General features: G+C 40.5%; 1 protein-coding gene across 1 annotated transcript; it reads left to right on the forward strand.

Moving 5' to 3' along the window:
- The first annotated feature begins 576 nt into the window (after positions 1 to 576).
- Positions 577 to 6,758, forward strand: ifrd1 (interferon-related developmental regulator 1). The gene is made up of 12 exons (XM_077545174.1): positions 577 to 776; positions 1,736 to 1,840; positions 1,913 to 1,994; positions 2,071 to 2,195; positions 2,263 to 2,420; positions 3,301 to 3,351; positions 3,424 to 3,602; positions 3,695 to 3,803; positions 4,854 to 4,988; positions 5,062 to 5,190; positions 5,258 to 5,353; positions 5,429 to 6,758. The coding sequence occupies exons 1-12, from the start codon at positions 746 to 748 to the stop codon at positions 5,513 to 5,515; spliced, it is 1,287 nt and encodes a 428-aa protein (XP_077401300.1). The 5' UTR covers positions 577 to 745; the 3' UTR covers positions 5,516 to 6,758.
- The last annotated feature ends 11,742 nt before the right edge of the window (positions 6,759 to 18,500 follow it).

The raw sequence follows: 18,500 nt of genomic DNA on the forward strand, positions 1-18,500 counted from the left end.
AGGAGAGAGCAGGAAAAGGACATGAATGCTAATCCATCATATAAATAACATTATTATGTCCTGACGCTCTGGAAGAAAATAATGAGACTTGGCTGTGAAAAAAAGAGAAAAATAAACTGCACTTTTTTTAAACTCTTGAAATGATTCATTAGTTTTAGACTATCAGAATCCAGTGAAGATTAACACCCTATTCAGACTTTGCGCTTGAGTGTGTGGATTTGCATACAGTACATCGAAAATGTGGAGAATGCATGTTTGTTTAAAGTCGACATTCGACAATAAATCATAAAGTACTGCAGAGTTTGAAAACTGAAACGCAGTTGCTGTGCTTTTCCTGCACGTGTCACCACAAAACATTGCGCCTTATTGTTAAATGCCTCGTGGTATAAAGTGAGCACATTTTTGAAGAGTATGCAAATAGAACTTTGGTTAAAACGTGACCGTCCGACGAGACGCCCACAAGTGCGCACAAATACGTCACGCGTGTGTACATGCGACTGAGATCCTGTCCGCTGATTGGTCAGCTTTGCCGGTGAAAAGTGTTGGTGTCGCGTGATCAACGCAGCACTGGTGTGTATGAGGGAAAATGTATCGTCTCGGACAACAGTGTACCTCCCAGATCACTTTCAATTCCTTTTTCTTCACGGTGCCGCGGGGATATTTTCATTTTGCGAGACAACACAATAAAAGCTGGTCGTGTATTGGCTGATTTTTGATCAAATTCGGAGAATTTTTGGCAAACAAAATGCGAAAGGCTAAGAAGAAGAGTGGCAGAGGTGAGTAAGGAGAGCGGGCCTCGGTGCGTGCGGCCTTGTTTGGTCTAGCAAGGCGTGTTGGGGAGTTGTAGTTCTTCGAGGAGGCGCCTGGCCGTTGAGTAGCGTTGAACGTGTCTCGCGCGCGAACTACAAACATGGGGTTGTACTTGTCGAGCCATATCTTGTGGCTATCTTAGCAGCTAACACAAAGCAGTAGAAACGTGTGAACGCGCGACGATATACGTTTTTATTTTCACTTTTATATTGTCAAAGCCCGGTGGCATTTATCTAGGGCTCCTAAGAAGGCTTAAACTGTGATTAATGTACATTTACCACCTTGTAGCGTTCGTCAACACCCGTTAGATAATCGTCGGTTAGTCTACGTTAGCTCACTTATTAATCTTGAGTAATTTATCGACAAATAGCAAGCCAACGCGCAAAGTATTTTTGAGTGTCCTTATTTTACGTACTTCCGATTATTTGTCACGTGTATGGCCGTTCCACCCTGTTGTAGGCTCAACGTTACAACAATGTGGCGGGGCTGAATGCGGACATTCTTCTCTAGTTGTTTTGGGCGTGTTGAAGGCGGTGCTGGCTTCTTCCCTACACACATCAGCTGTTCAGTCCACGTCAACACACGCACGCTTGTTGCATGTTTTAACAGCTATGTTTCAATGTTAAATCAATGAGGGGTTTGGTATGGGGTTTAAAAAAAAAAAAGAAGGAAAAAAGTCAGGTTGTCGTGCCCTGTTACTGCATTTGTGACCCATGCCCCTCCAAACTGAACAGTGTGTTTGCACAGCCTGGAAAATAAACCTGAATCACCCTGACATGTTGTAAATCTGCAAACCAGCATCATACGTGTAACAGATTAGATAACTGTGGTGTTTGCTGCGGGTAGTACCTGTGCTGTGCCAATATTACATAACTGAGTCGCTCGTGTACTTACTGTAGCCCCCCCCCCCCCCCTTCTTCTAAAGGGGCGCAGCATGGAAACGTGCAGTCTTTCAGCGACGAGGACGCCTCTGTGGAGACACTCAGCCATTGCAGCAGCTTCAGTGATATCACCAGTGTAGCAGACGAAGGTGGGCATCCTTTCTGATGTTATATTAAAGACATATTTGTGTGACAGTACTAAGGGTGGTTTATTTTATTAGGTGGCGAGGTCAGTGAGGATGCAGCCCAGGAGGATTTCCAGTACAAGCTGAAGGGGTTCATAGATAGCACAGTGGACAAGAGGTATTTCTATACGGCATGATTTAATTATTGCAATGAAAAAAATGAGCCACAATCAATGTTTTTGCTTTTTCTTCAGTGCTAAGACCAGACAAGGGGCGCTGGACGGGCTAAAGACGGCAATGGCCACGCGCATCCTGTACGAGTTCATCTCAGAGCGAAGGATGACCATCACTGATAGCATTGAACGCAGTCTGAAGAAAGGTAAGTGGTGTGTAGAATTGAAGATGTACGCACTCAGGTCTCAATTAAACGGAGTTGCCGCTGTCAGGGAAAGGCGAGGAGCAGCGGGCTGCGGCGTCTTTAGCCTGCCTGCTATGCATCCAGCTGGGCTCTGGCATTGAGAGCGAGGAAGTGTTTAAGACCCTCAAGCCGGTTTTCAAGAACATCCTGGCCGACGGCTCGGCCAACATGCAAGGCCGACAGGCGGTGAGTTGCTCATATTGTTGTGTTTTGTGGAAAACACTACTTCACCTTTATATTTTTATGCAGGATCATGAGTGGTCGGCGGCAACAATGAATACACAGAGACTTGATATGCTTTGCTAGAATAACCGTGTCTTTTATTCCCCGCAAACAGCAATCAACATTTAAACTGTGCTAGGATAATCGTACGTTTTATCCCCCGCAAACAGTAATCAACACCTGCGCTATGCTAGAATGATTATCCCTTTCATTCCCCGCAAACAGCAACAGTCACAACTCGATTTGCTAGAATTTACCTTTTATTCCCCGCAAACAGAAATACTCACAACTTGCTTTGCTAGAATTATTGTACCTTTTATTTCCCGCAAACAGCAATAATCGCAACTTGCTTTGCTAGAATTATTGTACCTTTTATTCCCCGCAAACAGCAATCAAAACACTACAACGTTAAGCAGCATAATATGATGATCATCAGCGCTTACCTTGACACTAGACCGAAGAGCCTACGGTCCGGGTAGAACGAGCTGCAAAACGGCTGGGCAATCGTACGTGTTCCGCAGCTGACTCTGTCCGGACCATGTGCCGCTCCGTCTTTTAAGTAGTTAGCGTGGGAAACCGGGCTAGCCAAGCCCTTTCTCAGACACTTTCGAAAGCATGTTTTGCAAAGCAGGGAAAATTGTAGTATAAACAAGGAAGAGTTCCCAGGCTGATCCCGCCCTTTATTTACAAATTGTTGGGCACCTGGATTCACACAACAGTTCAGGACAACAACATATCCTTATATAAGAGGTTACATGAGGACATGTCAAACCATGTTTTTTTCCCCTTCATGTTGCTACGAAGCAACTTTGGAAAAGAAGCTGAAATAAAGCTCTTGTTTCAGGTGGCGACGAGTTTGGGCCTCTGTACGTTTGTTGCGGAAGATGACGTTTTGGTAAGTTCCTCTTTTGTTAGTAGTTGCATGCTGTTGTGTCTTTGAATGACCTCCACCACTTGCGTTGTCCAGGACGTGCGCGCCACCATGGAGTGCTTCGAGAACCTCTTCAGCCGTTCCTATGCCAGGGCAGACGGCACGTGCGCCTCCATCAGTGCTCCGACCAGCCAGCTCCACACCAACGCCCTTCTGTCCTGGGCCCTGCTGCTCACCATCTGCACCGGCAGCCAGCTCAGAGACATCTTGCACAAGTACGTCACGCCAGAGCTCCACCAGACAATTCCAAACAAATTGAGAGCCTAACCGTCTACCCCCCGCACCCCCTTTCCTTTTTGTTGTTCAGACATCTGCCCAAGCTTCCGAGGTTGCTGGAGAGCGACGACGTCAACATGAGAATCGCTGCAGGCGAGACCATCGCGCTGCTTTTTGAACTGGCCAGAGACTTGGATCCTGTAAGTGTCTCGTGGTAAACACTTTGAAAATTGGAGCGATTTTACATGGTAATTAATAGACGATTATTGGAATAAATCGTGAATTTCCAAAATAAAAAATTGGTTATTAACTCATTTGCTCCCAAAAACGTATAAATATGTTCTATTTTAAATATTCTGAGTGTCCCACAGTGTTTATACGTTGTTGTTGTTTTATGTTGGACCATACAGAAGGCTTTGATGCAGTTTCTGAACCAAACTGAATGCTTGAAGCAATTGTAGTTATTATAAAAACGGCCAACAAGTGGCAGCAGAGCAAAGGAGATGAACCAGGACAATGTTGCAAAAATCTCTTTCCCCCATAGTTTTAAACAGATTTGTGAATAATGACAAAACTTAGCTATATTCAAATGATAATTGCTGCAAAACGGAAACATATATAAATATACCTATTTTCCTGTTGAAAGAAGAGACTCTAATCTTTCGTTTGGTAGGCTCCATGTTTTTGGAGCAATCGAACACAATATTCTGTGGGCCTTGCAAATCAGTCAAAATCCAGTAAAACAGCCGGGAGCGAATGGGGTTGCTTCAGTGAAAAATGCTGCCAGTGAATGAGTTAATAGGGAACTTAAATATAGTGAGTCATAAGGTGGATGAAAAATACAAAATAAAAAAAGAAAAACTGAAAATGTCCAAAGAGGAAAAGCAGAAAATTATCATAAAATGTCTATGAAATTGCCAAAAATGACAGAGAACTGAATTAAAAAGAAAATGCAGAAAACATTCAAAAGTAACCATCAAATGTCCAAAAACAAAATAAGAAATCCGCCAAGTGACCATAAAATGTCAGAAAATTATAGCAAAAATGTCAAAAAAGAAAATAATAATTGCTAATTATATTACTTAGGTCACAACACGCCTTAACAGGAGGCGAACTTCAACTTTTTAAAACTTGATTGCGTGTCAAACAACGCTGCAATGTAGTGCCAACTAAATGGTTTTGGGGGGGGTGTTAATTGACCAAAATGTTCCACCCCTTTGGAATGTTAACCATCGCCATTGTCTTTATAGGATTTTGAGTTTGACGGCTGGGACGAGCTGTGCGACAAACTGAACGCGCTGGCCACCGATTGCAACAAGCACCGGGCCAAGACGGACAAAAAGAAGCAGCGCTCGGTTTTCAGGGACGTGCTCAAGGCAGTCGAGGTGAGTCCGAACCCGGATTGTTTGCGCTTTGCAATTGGCAGGACATTGCGAGCCTGATCTTGGTCTCTTCCAGGAGGCCGACTTTCAGTCTGAGATCATCCGCTTCGGGACAGAACGCATGACCATCGACAGCTGGCTGAGGAAGAGGATGTACGACGCCTTCAGGGAGTTTGTAGGCTCCGGAATGAACTACCACTTACAGGTCTGTTTATTTATAGCCGTCATGATGCCATCAATCGAGACCTGATGGTTAAACTTTGCCCTCGTAGGCCAACGAATTAATCCGAGATGTGTTCCAACTTGGACCCCCCATGCTGGTCGACTCGGCCACAATCAAGGCCATGAAAATCTCCCGTTTTGAGAGGGTGAGGAACAAGTTGCTTGCGTTGATTGCGCCAAAACGAAACATCACTTTAAAAGCCGTCTCCCCCTTTTGACAGCATCTTCACAACTCTGCCGCCTTCAAAGCTCGGACCAAGGCAAGAAGCAAGTTCAGGGACAAGAGATCAGACGTGGGCGACTTCTAACTTTTTTGTTTTCTGGACAACCTACACTCAACAAAAATGTAAATGCAACACTTCTGTTTTTGCTCCACATTTTTTATGAGATCAACTCAAAGATTGAAAACTTCTTCCACATACACAATATCACAATTTCTCTCAAATATTGTTCACAAACCCGTATAAATGTGTGATAGTGAGCACTTCTCCTTTGCCGAGACATTCTATCCCACACTGATTAGACACCGTGATTGGTGCACAGATGTGCCTTAGACTTTCCAAAATAGAAGGCCACTCTCAAAGGCGCAGTTTCAGAGTCTCAGTGGCCTTTTATTGTGCATTTATTTTCTAAGGCACACCTGTGCACCAATCACGGTGTCTAATCAGTGTCTCGATATGGCACACCTCTGAGGTGTGATGGATTATCTCGGCAAAGGAGAAGTGCTCACAGATTTAGACTGGTTTGTGAACAATATTTGAGAGAAATGGTGATATTGTGTATGTGGAAGAAGTTTTAGGTATTTGAGTTGATCTCATAAAAAATGGGAGCTAAAACAAAAGTATTGCGTTTATATTTTTGGTGAGTATATTTACAAAGATTCCCTGCTCATAATCACCTATTTCAACACACACTTTGTGGGTACCATCTACACAGTACATCTCTTTAATATAAATACACTACACGAGTAAACCATAAGCGTGTCCACGCTAATTGTGATTTTGTACATAGTGCATTTGTGAAAGACTTCTTGTTGAATATTCCAGTTAAACACACATTAGATTCAAAGTAGCATTGACTATTTGTATTTTTGCCTCACCCCCTTTTTCTGAATTTGTTACCTTGCACTACATAGCTGACTACGAGAAGTCTCATTGTGTAGAACCTGGTGTTTATTGTATTTTATTGTGTTGTGTATAATCTGAAGAAAAATATGGTGGGACAATAAAGCGCAAAAAAAAAACTTGTTCGAAACATTCTTATCAATAATAGTGTGTGAATCGAGACATTTTACATGAGACAAAGCTGCACTTCAGCTACAGAAAATTCAAGTTATTTATTACAGCAGCTTTTTTTTTGTATTGTAAGGTTAAAGTTGTTTTGTTTTTAAGGAATATTTTCACCTTGGGGAATAAAATATTCACACCAATGTCAGAAATTACAAGCTAAAGGGCTGTCAAAAGAATCCCCAGCATTGATAGAAAATATATTTTTGCTTTGCTTGGCACGTTTAAAGAGAATAAACCTTCCACTGAGAGAAGGTCACTGTGAGCCAATGGCGTGTGTGTGAATCTCTTTTACGACTTGGTATCAGAGTGAGGAATCTACCCATAAAGGGTACCCAGCGGAACATTGTGCCCCCCGCCTTTCTACCCCCCGCCCTCCCCCACGACACAATAGTGAAATCCCCAAGGTTGCTATTATTGCAGGTTTGTCTGAGCTGCCGCAAATAATGGCGGACAAAGAATAACCATGAAGCGTGTTATCAACAATTAGCTGCAGCTATTCTATTAAGCAAACATGATCATGCTGATTGGATTTGCAAAAAGAAGGATGCTAATGAGCTATTAATCATTCGAGATGGAGTTATGCAAATAAGTATCAAATCGGAATGAAACAGTAAGAGCTGTGCTGTCAGTGTTGATCATTAAAATATGGTTAGGAAAGTCATCCCATGGTGGAGTGACTGCATGTAATTAAAGACTACGCCCAAAAATAATCAATAGCAAACTAATTGAACTCACTAATAAGAGTTTTCCATCCATGCATTTTCTACAGCGCTTTTCCCTCACAGGGAATATGTAGAGAAATTACCTTTCATAACTATGGACAATTTAAAGCAGTCATTCTCAAAGTGTGGTACAGGGGTCTGCAACTTGCGGCTCTGGAGCCACATGTGGCTCTTCAGTCCCTTTCCTGTGGCTCCCTGTGGATCTAAAATAAAAATAGAAATAGGAGAAAAATATATATATTTTTACATATTTAAGTTTGGATAAAATATTATTTAAATGAATTCCTGATTGAATAAAAAATTAATAAGTCCAAAGTATGTAATGTAAAAATAATAAAAAAATAAAAATACCCAAAAAGTAACCATGAAATGTCCAAAAGGGAAGAGGAAAATCAGAACATTAGCATTAAAAAACTGAATTTAAAAAAAATGTAGAAAACAAAATGTTCAAAATGTAACCATACAATAACCCCCCCCCCCCCCAAAAAAATCCCCCAAATTACCATAAAATGTCCACAAAATTGATAGCCCCCCCAAAAAGGCAGGGGAAATATGACCAAAAGAGGAAAAATGTCCATAAATTGCCCCAAAATGAGTCAGAAAAGTCTAAATATAGAGAAAACAAAAGGTAGAAGAAGATGAATGTCTACATTTTGGATGCCGCTCTCTTATTTTTCTGTTGTGGTGCAGCTCTGCTGAGCTCTTTGGCCCCTCAGTACATTAGACTAACAACACTAACACGGTTTCCCTCATCACAATGTTCAAATGTTTTTGTTGTGGCTCCAGACAGATTTTTGGGGTTATTAATTTGGCCAGAAATGGATCTTTTGACGGTAAAGGTTGTTGACCCCTGTACTAGTACAAGTAAAAGAACCACTGTAAATTAAGTACAGATAGCTAGCTAGCCAGATAGCAAGCTATTTCTATCTGGCTAGTTAGACAAGCTAGATACAGTAGATTTATAATTTAACTATAATTTTGTTGCATACATTAAGCAATGAATGTATGTCACCCTAAAATGTATGTACTCTATTTGTCTGTATTCAAAAAAAGAAAAACATACATGGAAAAACTACCCAATAGCTAATTGGTTTGTAATGCCTAAATAATGTTCCAAAGTAGAACACATACATACACAAAACCTTACAGTTTGCAGTTAAATCTAGGATTTCTGTGATTTAGTGTAAGCTGCAAGCATGATTCCATTCCTCGCCAAGTGGTGGCGCTTTCCCTCCACCTGCCCCGCTGCTGCAGTGTCACTCGCATTGACGCTAATCATGTCTCCACTTGAAAGTGAGCATGAGTGATGATACTGAGCAGCCAGTTTGGAGGTTAAAAAGGATTCCATTACACAATTCTCAAATTGCTTCACCCCCCTCCCCCTTGATCGCAACCCTCAATTCTGCCATGACGGAGCAAGTACACTTTACAAATAATAATCATCATACAGTATTAATAAGCGCATGCATTTCATTGACGTGTAAGTGGAAGCAAAACCATATGGAAGGTGCTCGCAGCCTTGAAACACAGTGCAGCGATGCACATTTGGTCGTGCCGGGCGCAGATGCAGCGCAGCCCCCACACGGTGTGACTCATTGCTGTTATGAGCGTGCACACATACACACACATGAACACATAGAGACACATAATACCGCCCCCTCCTTTCCATCCCGCCTCGCCGTGATGTGGGCCACTGATGATGGCGGACCCCCATCAGGGCCGACAACTGTTCTCCGGATGAGGCCATAGTCATGAAGGTTGGGGGCTTGTTGGAGGAATACACCTGCCACTAGTGGCGGATAGTAATTCTGTACAAATGTCACTAGTAGTGTTCTTTAAGCGGGAGTATGTAGTTCAAACAAAAACAACATTTTTTTTTTTAAAGAAACCATAGCAAACATAAATAGAGCAGTGGCCCTCTAACTGAGGACAGGGATGCTATACAATGGATTTTTGGGGGGTCAGGGAGGGGGTGAAAAAGATGGCCGCCGTGCATCAATCGCTCATGCCAAGTGCGAACTTGGTTGACAGTTCAACAGCGCTAAACAAAGCAATGCACTCATTGTCCAAGGTTTTTGCTAAGGGAAGCTTAACTTGCAGAGGATAGTAGGACTACATTTCCCATGATTCTTAGATGTGAAAGCAGGAAGTGGTACGTAAGTCCGTCCTGCTTCCAAATGAGAACGCAGACATGAATTTGGAAGTCAATAGGAAGGAAATTTAACAGTTAAACTTCCTTTTAATAAGTTTAGCGTATGAATCGCTATGACAACTATGTGATAGGCATGCACATGGCAAAAAAAAATGGACGCCGGGACGGGACCTGCGTAATTGCGGGGCAAAACAATGAGGTTGGCGAAGTATGCCGGGACGCGGGGCCCAAGGCTCGAAAACAGAACTGTTCCGACCAAAATGGGACATCTGGTCACTGTAATTGAGAAGTGACACAAAATTAGCATCATTTCTGCTAAACTCGGTAGCTTCAATTACTAATTAATTACTATTTAAAAAATTATAGCAATATATTATATTACGAATAAATCATTCTATTAATGTAGCAAATCTGGCTAACATCGGCTTGTTTATAGTGCTAATGCTAGCTTATTATATTGCACTGATCTGAATATATAACTGGATAGACGATAGCCCAAACGCACTCGTGCAAGCCGTTGAAGCGACAGGGCGGCCATTTTGGTCCCCCCATCTTGCGAGCAGACTACTGTATAAACTATACGGTATAAGTACAAAGTAGACATATACAGCTTGTAGGCAGTTAGTATAGAGCCTGGGCCCGGGGGAAAGGGGGTTTGTGCCGAGGTGGTCACTATTTTTTAACAAGTAAAAAAAAAAATTCAAGTAGACAGTATGTGCTGCTTTGAAGACCCCCTTTTTATTTTATCGCTCAGTTCCTTAGAACCCAATATTAGACTTGGCAGAAGTATCTTTAGTTGAATTAGTTATAATTCTTTAATAAAAAATATACACGCTTCCTCCTGTAAACATCATTAAGCATATAATTTATACATGTATTTAAGGCAAGTTGTAAAACGTCTGAAGTCCACCTGTTTATGTGTAACAAATTGAAAACATCATAAATCATGCTGTTTCTACAAAGTACTTTCTCAAATGCTCGCTAATTTCGATACTCTAAATGTACAGGATCGAGAAACGTTTCTTGGGAGGAGCAATATGGCGGCCTTCCGGCTTCACAAGTCTTGGCCTATCGGCTATCCAGTCATACTGTATATTCAGATCAGTGATTCTTTCTACTTTGGTAAAATAGGTCAGCAATTTTGTCAAAAAAACATACACTCTTCTTCACTGCAACATTTTGACATCGGTCGTACCAGGGTTGTTTTGTAACTTGAGTACATCAAGTCTCTGGGTGTTGCCAGGAAACCAGCATGATGTGACCAGCACCAGCCAAGATATGAACAGAAAGTACAAAGTGCCCAGCAAGTTCTGGATTGGCTGTCACTGTTCGATTCTAAACTCAACATAATTGGAACCAAGATGGATCGAAAAATAATACAGTACTTCAAAATTGTGAAATATAAAAATTCAGCCATAGGCAATTTTTGTCGCCATGACTTTGACATTTTTTATTATATAATTAAAACCTAGTTCTAGTCTCTCTCAAACAATGTTATGCTACCTATAAAGAGCTACATGTATCCGAATGTATTTTCATGCATTTTCACGCTACCGAATAAAGGCAGAATGCACCATTTTTATAAGCCCTTCAATAATTCATAAAGGTCCATTTTTAGGTTCTTCAGGCTATATTTTCATCGAGTAGAATCACACAAGGACCTTTGAGAGCATTTTCAGTTTAGAAATAAAAATACAGGCGTGGAAATTTTATATAAATATTTTATCTAAATTGTATTTAATATTTATTTAAATTTTATTTTATATTTAATAAAATTTTATTCTACACACACGCACACCCCCACACTATAGGTGCAATGATTAAGCAACAAGTAACCAATTAGCAAAATAATAGCTTTTTAATTTTTTTTTTAAATGAGACGTAAATTGTGCAAATCCTTGTAATTTCTGTCGTCCTCCATGAAAGGAGACTCATTTTCTTTGTTTTGTTTTGTTTTTCTTCAAAATAAGACACTTGCAATCAATTGATTTTACTTTGAAAACAATAATTAACATTTTTTGACAATTTTCTGATGCACGTTATGGACCAAACCCTCGAACTGAAACATACTGCAGTTAATTTATGTTAGGACATTTTCTGCACTGTCAATTTGAAATATCCTGTTTTTTGACAGAAGAGATGAAAAAATAAAAATAAAATTTCTCCCTGACAAAATTATTAATTAATTAATCAACTAGACTAAGTGCATTTTCTGCAGAAATTGCATGGGGATGCTGAAAAATCACTAAATAGCATCACCTAGGCATACAGTACCCTCCATTCATTTAGATAGAAAACTGGAGCTAATGATATCCAATGGAAAAATGCGTACACACACGAAAAAAAAATCACTCAATAGCGCCATCTAGGCATGCAGTGGGAGGGCTTCCAGCATTCCCACAATTGTTGAAATAATAATTGTTGCAGCCCTAATGTAAATATACAGTACAATTACAATTACATTGGGCCTTGTCGAGTTATTAACTCATTCACTGGCAGCCATTTTCGCTGAAGCAACCCCCTTTGCTCCCGGCTGTTTTACTTAATTTCGACTGATTTTGCAAGGCCCACAAAATATTGTGTTCTATTGCTATAAAAACATGGAACCTACCAAAAGAAAGATTAGAGTCTCTTCTTACATCAGGACAAAAAAGTATATTTCTATCTTTTTTTTCTCTCCATTTTGCAGCAATTAGCATTAGAATATAGCTAAGTTTCATCATTAGTCACAAATCTGTTTAGAACTGAGGGGAAATTAGCTTGTTTGCAACATAAGGGTTGATCTTTTATACTCTGCTGCCACCTGCTGGCTGTTTTCTTCCAATAGCTACCAATGCTTTAAGCGACCTCTTCAGGTCAGCTGAATCAAAGCCTTCTGTATGCTCTAGCATAAAAAAACATAATTGGGACCATGGCAATATTTAAAATAGAAGTTTTTATATGTTTTGGGGGACAAATGTTAAAAACTAAAAAATGTTTTGTTAAAAACAAAAATACGGAATCTCTCAAAAACTAGAGCCAGTTTGGAAAAATCTCTTTTCTGATTCAGTGACCTCAAAATCCCCTAAAACTGTTCAAATTTTCTAAGAAGCAAAATGTGTGTTGACCAATGTAATTGTTAGCCTGTTGTGCTCAAGCATGACCCCCCATAAAATACGTTTTTGGGAGCAAATGAATTTTAATGGGGACAATGACTTGCCATTCCATGCAGTAAAGGGGTTGGGGGGGGGGGGGGGGGGCAGTGGCTCATTTGCATGATGCAAGAAAACGCACATATTTTAACAGGGCTGTAAAAAGAAAATGAAAAAGTACTTGTTGATCCTTGTCATATTTTGACCAAAGCATGTCACAGACTGTTTGCACGCAAGAAAAATTTCAACATGTCTCCATTGCTCATTTGGATTCTTTCCACTGTTTGGTCCAATCAAAACTAGAATCGAATTACATTTGCATTGGGCCATGGGGGACATTTATCTGTACATCAGCTGTTGTAACAATCAATTTCCCTTCAGTTCCTGACTTGGATGAATCTTGCACTCACTTCTAATTATGCGGGCGCACACCTGAGTGTATGTATGTGTGTGTATATCACGCTGGCTGACGTGCACGTGTGTTTTTGCAGGCTATGGATTAGATTGTAGTAAGGACTCCATGAGGTTATCAAGTAATATGCCACCCGCGAGAGAAACGACAGAGATGGGAATAAGACATGGCGTTTTGTGTATAGTGCGTGTGCGGCCAGCCAGTTCACACACACACACACGCAAGAGAGCTGAATACAAGAGAATCCAGACACGTTTTATACGAGGCACTACGAGCCAAACACACACACATACATACCCTCCCTCTCTTTCCACACATCACACTGCTGTTTCTGCTTTGCCGCGGAGGTTGTTGCCAAGGCTCGGAATGAGCCACTTGATTGGTCGAGCGGGCTCATCAGTGTGGGAACTCGCCAGTAGGATTGGCTGCTCCCATAAAGGAAGATCCTCAAGATGCTCTCGCCATCTCATTATCGCAACATGCTGCTCATGCGATTTAATTAGCCCGGACTTCAAATTAGCACATCTCTTCCTTCCTTTATCGCATCTTTTGGAGGTAAATGAAAAACAAGGCAACTAGCTACACTTGATCATACTATTGAGGAATGGCGATGGAGTCATCGTGATGAGGTGGACTGTAAAACCGTGGGAGTGATATAATCGTAGATGCACTTCCACAGCGGCCTTTTCACCGTCTGCAGTTGATATCTGTTGATAAACAAGACAAAACATGTCCTCGGCCTCAAGGTGAGCACGCTCGCCGGGTAGCACGGGCGGGCGCCAGGCGCAGGCCGCCGGCTGTGTGCGAACCCCAGCGCTGCAATGCATGCGCTGAATTAAACAAGGTCACTCGGCGCAGGATGTGCACGCACACACATGCGGGCGGTCACGTCACAAACAAGGAAAAAGATGCAGGTCTGCAAACAACAAAAACTACATTAACAGAAATATATACATATATATATATATTTATATTAGTCTCACATTTTTTCCACTTTTATGTTAAGAATATATATGTATATATACAAAATTTAAAAAAATTATTAAAAAACGAATCACACAATTTTCCGGGATTAATTGCGATTAATCGCATTTTTCTACTTCTACTTTTTTTCTACAAAGCTTGTTACATATATTTCTTGAGTAAAATCTTGGAATGATCGTAAAATCATCAAATAGAAAGAAAGCATATTACATGGTGTATACCTGCCAACTCATATTACAAGCTATTCAAGGTTCAAATGTTTGGCATCATCATTTTTGTTTAGGATATTATTTACAAGCAATAGGAAGTAGTGTTTCGTGACCAAACCATTTTTGTGACCTGACTGAAATAAGAAAGATTCAAAGTCAGTGTCATGAATCGGGTTCACTTTTCGGCAGGCCACGTCGCTATGGCAACCCGGGCTGAGAAGCTCCGTGAGAGATTTATATTATCTGGGACCAGATTTTCTTATCTTTGTTCTTTCAATGTGGCACTTCTAGGCCGACAAGCGACCTTTTAAAAATCGACATATTAATTTTAAATACATTTTATACTGATCTTCACTCTTCCTGGAGCTTGAAGATATAACACTAACACAGCGCCTGCTAAAGGGGGCTTGAGAAGGGCTTATGTAAAAAATGATATGAAATGATAATGACAAAGAATACGTCAAATCATAGCACTTCAAGGCCTTTCGGTGACCTTATCGGATCTTCAGACGAATTGTAAATAGATGATTGATTGTGAGGCTATCTTTGAAAAGAATGAAAATCGGGCCTGGGGAATAAAAATAACATGCAATAATAGAGATAAACTAGAATATGTAAAAAAATGACAAATACAAAGCAGCAACAATTGACATTGACTGTTTGTATAAAAAAAGATAAGTGGCAAATTTCCAGTTTTTGTTGTCAACAAAGAACAATAAATAAAGTTTTTGGAATCGGAATCTAAATGCCTCAGCCATGAATCACGCAACTTCTCTCTCAGGCTCGCCACTTTTCTCGACACAGAATTTCATGACGGCTTTGTCTCCTCGTAAGGTGCCTCGGCTGCCAGTAATCTCGGTGATAAATTCTCGTCTGTCACAACAATAAACCCCGGCCCTCGCCGGGGAGATAAAGACGCCGGCGATCGTCTCAATCGCAGCGCGGATTGTATTCCATGCGAGAATGCTTCAAGTCATCACATCTCTTGGCTGTCTGTGTTGTGACGCACGGGAGACGAAGAAGTAGTGTTTTTGATTACTGGAAGCAGTTTGGCAAGGTACAAACTCATTTGCATAACATTAATGAAGATGTTGTGCCTTTTTGTCAGGGATCGACCAATTATCAGCCCGGCTGATAATCAGTGCCGATATTTGGCATTTTGACAAATTTCTGCATCAGGCTTTTCACTAATCTGCAGGCCGATAAAGTTGGTATCTCACTGAGCGGTGAAAGCTTGCGAACGTAGCGGATTTAGGATTTTCATCAGGATTTGTAATACGTTCACAGACAATTTTTAATTGTCGTATAACATATTCAGACAATTTTTCATTGTCTGCGAAACCTTTTAACGAACCCTGACGAAAACCCCAAATTAGCTCCATTCGCATGTATTTGTCGCTCAGTGAGATACAGGAAACTTTGATTTATGGATTTATTAAAATTTCCACTTTATAAAAAAAATGATACTGACACTGGGAACTCCCTACAGTTTTCAATTTTAAAAATAATGAAATAAATTAAGAAATTATGTTGAAATTTTGGAAAACTGAATTTATAGTAGGGTACTATTTACTTGCGTAGTTTTTAATTGAGCTTAACGACACATGCTGATGACCCTGGAAGCTCCCTGCAATTTTTGTTATAAAGAATTGACATCTTTGTTGAAAAATTTAAAGTTTAAAATGAAAAGAAAAATGTGTTTAAATTTTTTGGGGATGCAAATATTTTCTCTTTTACTGCAATGAATATCAGCTTGGTCTCCTTGACTACTAATAATCAGTATCGTCCTTGAAAAAAACATATCGGTCTATCACTACTTTGAAAAAAAACCATTTAGCACACAATATACTTAATTCTTTTGTCTCACTCAACTTGGACCGTTTTAGGGGGCGGTCCAGTCTCATGCAAATGAGCCCCGACTGACCTCGCCAGCCCCAAGTGGCCAATTCTTTTGTTACCAGGGTGAATTTTTTCTCCGGCTGTCACTTAAAAATGGTGGATCTTTGCAACAAATTTTAAAGCAGTCGCATCAGGAAAAGGCAACAGCACAATTCATTTTAATTTTCTACCTAGCAACCAAAGTTGAGCACCGGAAGCTATTTTAGCCTTCAGCATGTAATAAACACGCATCGATGTATTTATCCGCTGTTGTTTTATCTTATCCTCCATTCCCAGTGACAGACATCAGGCCACAATGCGAAATGTAAAGCGGCTTGTATCTGCATATAGGGAAATAAGGCCAGTAGTTGGTTTCACAGCTCATTAGGCAGCGATGATACATGCCGAAACTCACTGAAGCATTTAAAGACTAACAAGCAGCCCGTGTCACTTAAATGTAACACATACATAACATTGCACAATGATGATATTGTGACTTCTTGTCAAAACATAAAGAACATGAAGGAAGCGTTCCGGCAAAACAGAAAAAAAAAATAGTCTGTAAGAAGAACCTTTGCTGACCCTGCTTTACTGCTGCTGTTGCCACGGTAACTGTGCAGCGCTAACCTGGCGGACGTAACAGCTCTGAATGTGCGAGAGTGATGATCAATGACACTTTCATTACAGAGTGGACTTATGGAACATGAAGAGCGGCCGGGCTGTCACATAGGAAGTATTCTATTACTTTGCAGTCTCAGTACTTTATATTGTGTGTGTGTGTGTATAAATATAACTATTACTATATATGTACAGGGCTAAGCATATATGAGTACAAAATTAAAAGATCTTATACATCAATACATAAGAACAATTTCCTAAATTTTGACAAAATGTTTTCTGTAGAACATGCGCTTAGTTACTAGTCTCAGTTTAATCAAATTAACTAACCACACTATTAATTTTGACCGCAGATGATCCTTCACTGACAGCGGATGGTTATGTTAAAGGTAGCACAGGTTGCGTTTGAGCAATAAACATAACTACATGCATTAAAGTAAAGCATTTAATAAATGCCTGCGTGTGACATTCTGAATATTTGTTCATGTCAAACTATTGTGGCCATTTTTTATTTTATTTTTAATTATGCTAGTAATTAACTGATTAGAGAAAGAGGAGGATGAGAGTGTGCAGTGGATCAAAAAAGGTTGAAGATGCCCTTTTAACGTTAAATGTCAAAATAATTAACATATAATAACAGGTGCTCTTCAAATTTGGCGGGCAAAAAATAAATCTTGGTCTTGATAATAAGCCTTTTTAATCGTGATTAATCAAAATTCTAAGATGTTATTAATATATACATAAATAAACACACACAGTATATATGTATATATATATATATATATATACACTGTACATACATATATATTACAGACATCCTTCAGATACTTTGAAATCAAAAAAACAAACAAAAAAAAAACACAAGGTCAACACTGTCAGACATTGAGGCGCCTTGAGTGACAGGAGGCAAACTGCGTCTCTTGGAAGAGTCTCTATGACAACGGTTCTCGACAAATCAGCATGTAAAAAAGCCTGACGAGACCTCTCTGTCTCTCTCTCTCTCTCTCTCTCTCTCTCTCTCTCTCTCTCTCTCGCTCTCGCTCTCGCTCTCGTACCGACCCTCTGCAGAAAGGTGGCACCGTCCGGGAGCCATTATAAATAACAAGCTCATTGCATATTCCCTCACAATGGGTGTCAGTGTCAATGGCATCCACTGTCACTTCCCTTCATCTATTAACCTCTGGACAGGTGGTCTACAACATGAGCCCCCCCACCCCCAGCAGCACCATCTCACTATTGATGCTCTCTAATTAGTCTTTAGCTTCACTTTGATCCCCCAGCTTGTTATTCAGCGCCTTGACTTTTTTGCCCTTTGCAAATAGCAAAATCATTCCTTCCCACGCTGTGATTTACAGTTATCGCCGGCAAGGTAATTTGGAGATGAAAATGAGCCGGGACAGGAAGGAGAGTTCTGGTCTGTAACTCATCTCATCTCACCTCCTCCTCCTCCTCCTCCTCCTACATATGAAAGTCACAACTCAATTCTTTGCCCACTGACGATGGAGCCTCAGAAGGGTGATGATCTCAACGATAAGCGTCGGAATGTGAGGATCAATTAAATCAATCCATGGACAGATGGCTCTTGGATAACAGTTGAAACTCTTGAGCGCAGACAAATAATCACATCAAAACAGAAAACATAAAAAAAAAATGAACGTCTGCTTTCCTGTAAAAGATGAATCACAGATTGCAAATAAAAGTTTTAAAATCCGTGCCGTGCCTTTATAGTCCTTCCTATTCACGCTTCCTTGCTTTAAACTCGTCAGATACCTCCAACAAGTGGACATCCGCCCAAGGACATGGGCAAATCAAAGATGGCCGCACCTTGGAAGTGCCAGACTTCATCGCAAGGGAGAGGATGATGAAGGACACAAGACGAAGAAAGGCCGAAGAGAAGA

This window comes from Vanacampus margaritifer, chromosome 15 (assembly GCF_051991255.1).
Source record: "Vanacampus margaritifer isolate UIUO_Vmar chromosome 15, RoL_Vmar_1.0, whole genome shotgun sequence".
NCBI lineage: Eukaryota > Metazoa > Chordata > Actinopteri > Syngnathiformes > Syngnathidae > Vanacampus > Vanacampus margaritifer.

Bases quoted from the DNA above. Each gene is read 5' to 3' on its own strand.
- ifrd1 (XM_077545174.1), top strand. From the start codon at position 746: ATGCGAAAGGCTAAGAAGAAGAGTGGCAGAG. The intron at 3,352-3,423 runs GTAAGTTCCTCT...TGCGTTGTCCAG, and splicing joins TTGCGGAAGATGACGTTTTG to GACGTGCGCGCCACCATGGA. The intron at 3,603-3,694 runs GTACGTCACGCC...TTTGTTGTTCAG, and splicing joins CTCAGAGACATCTTGCACAA to ACATCTGCCCAAGCTTCCGA.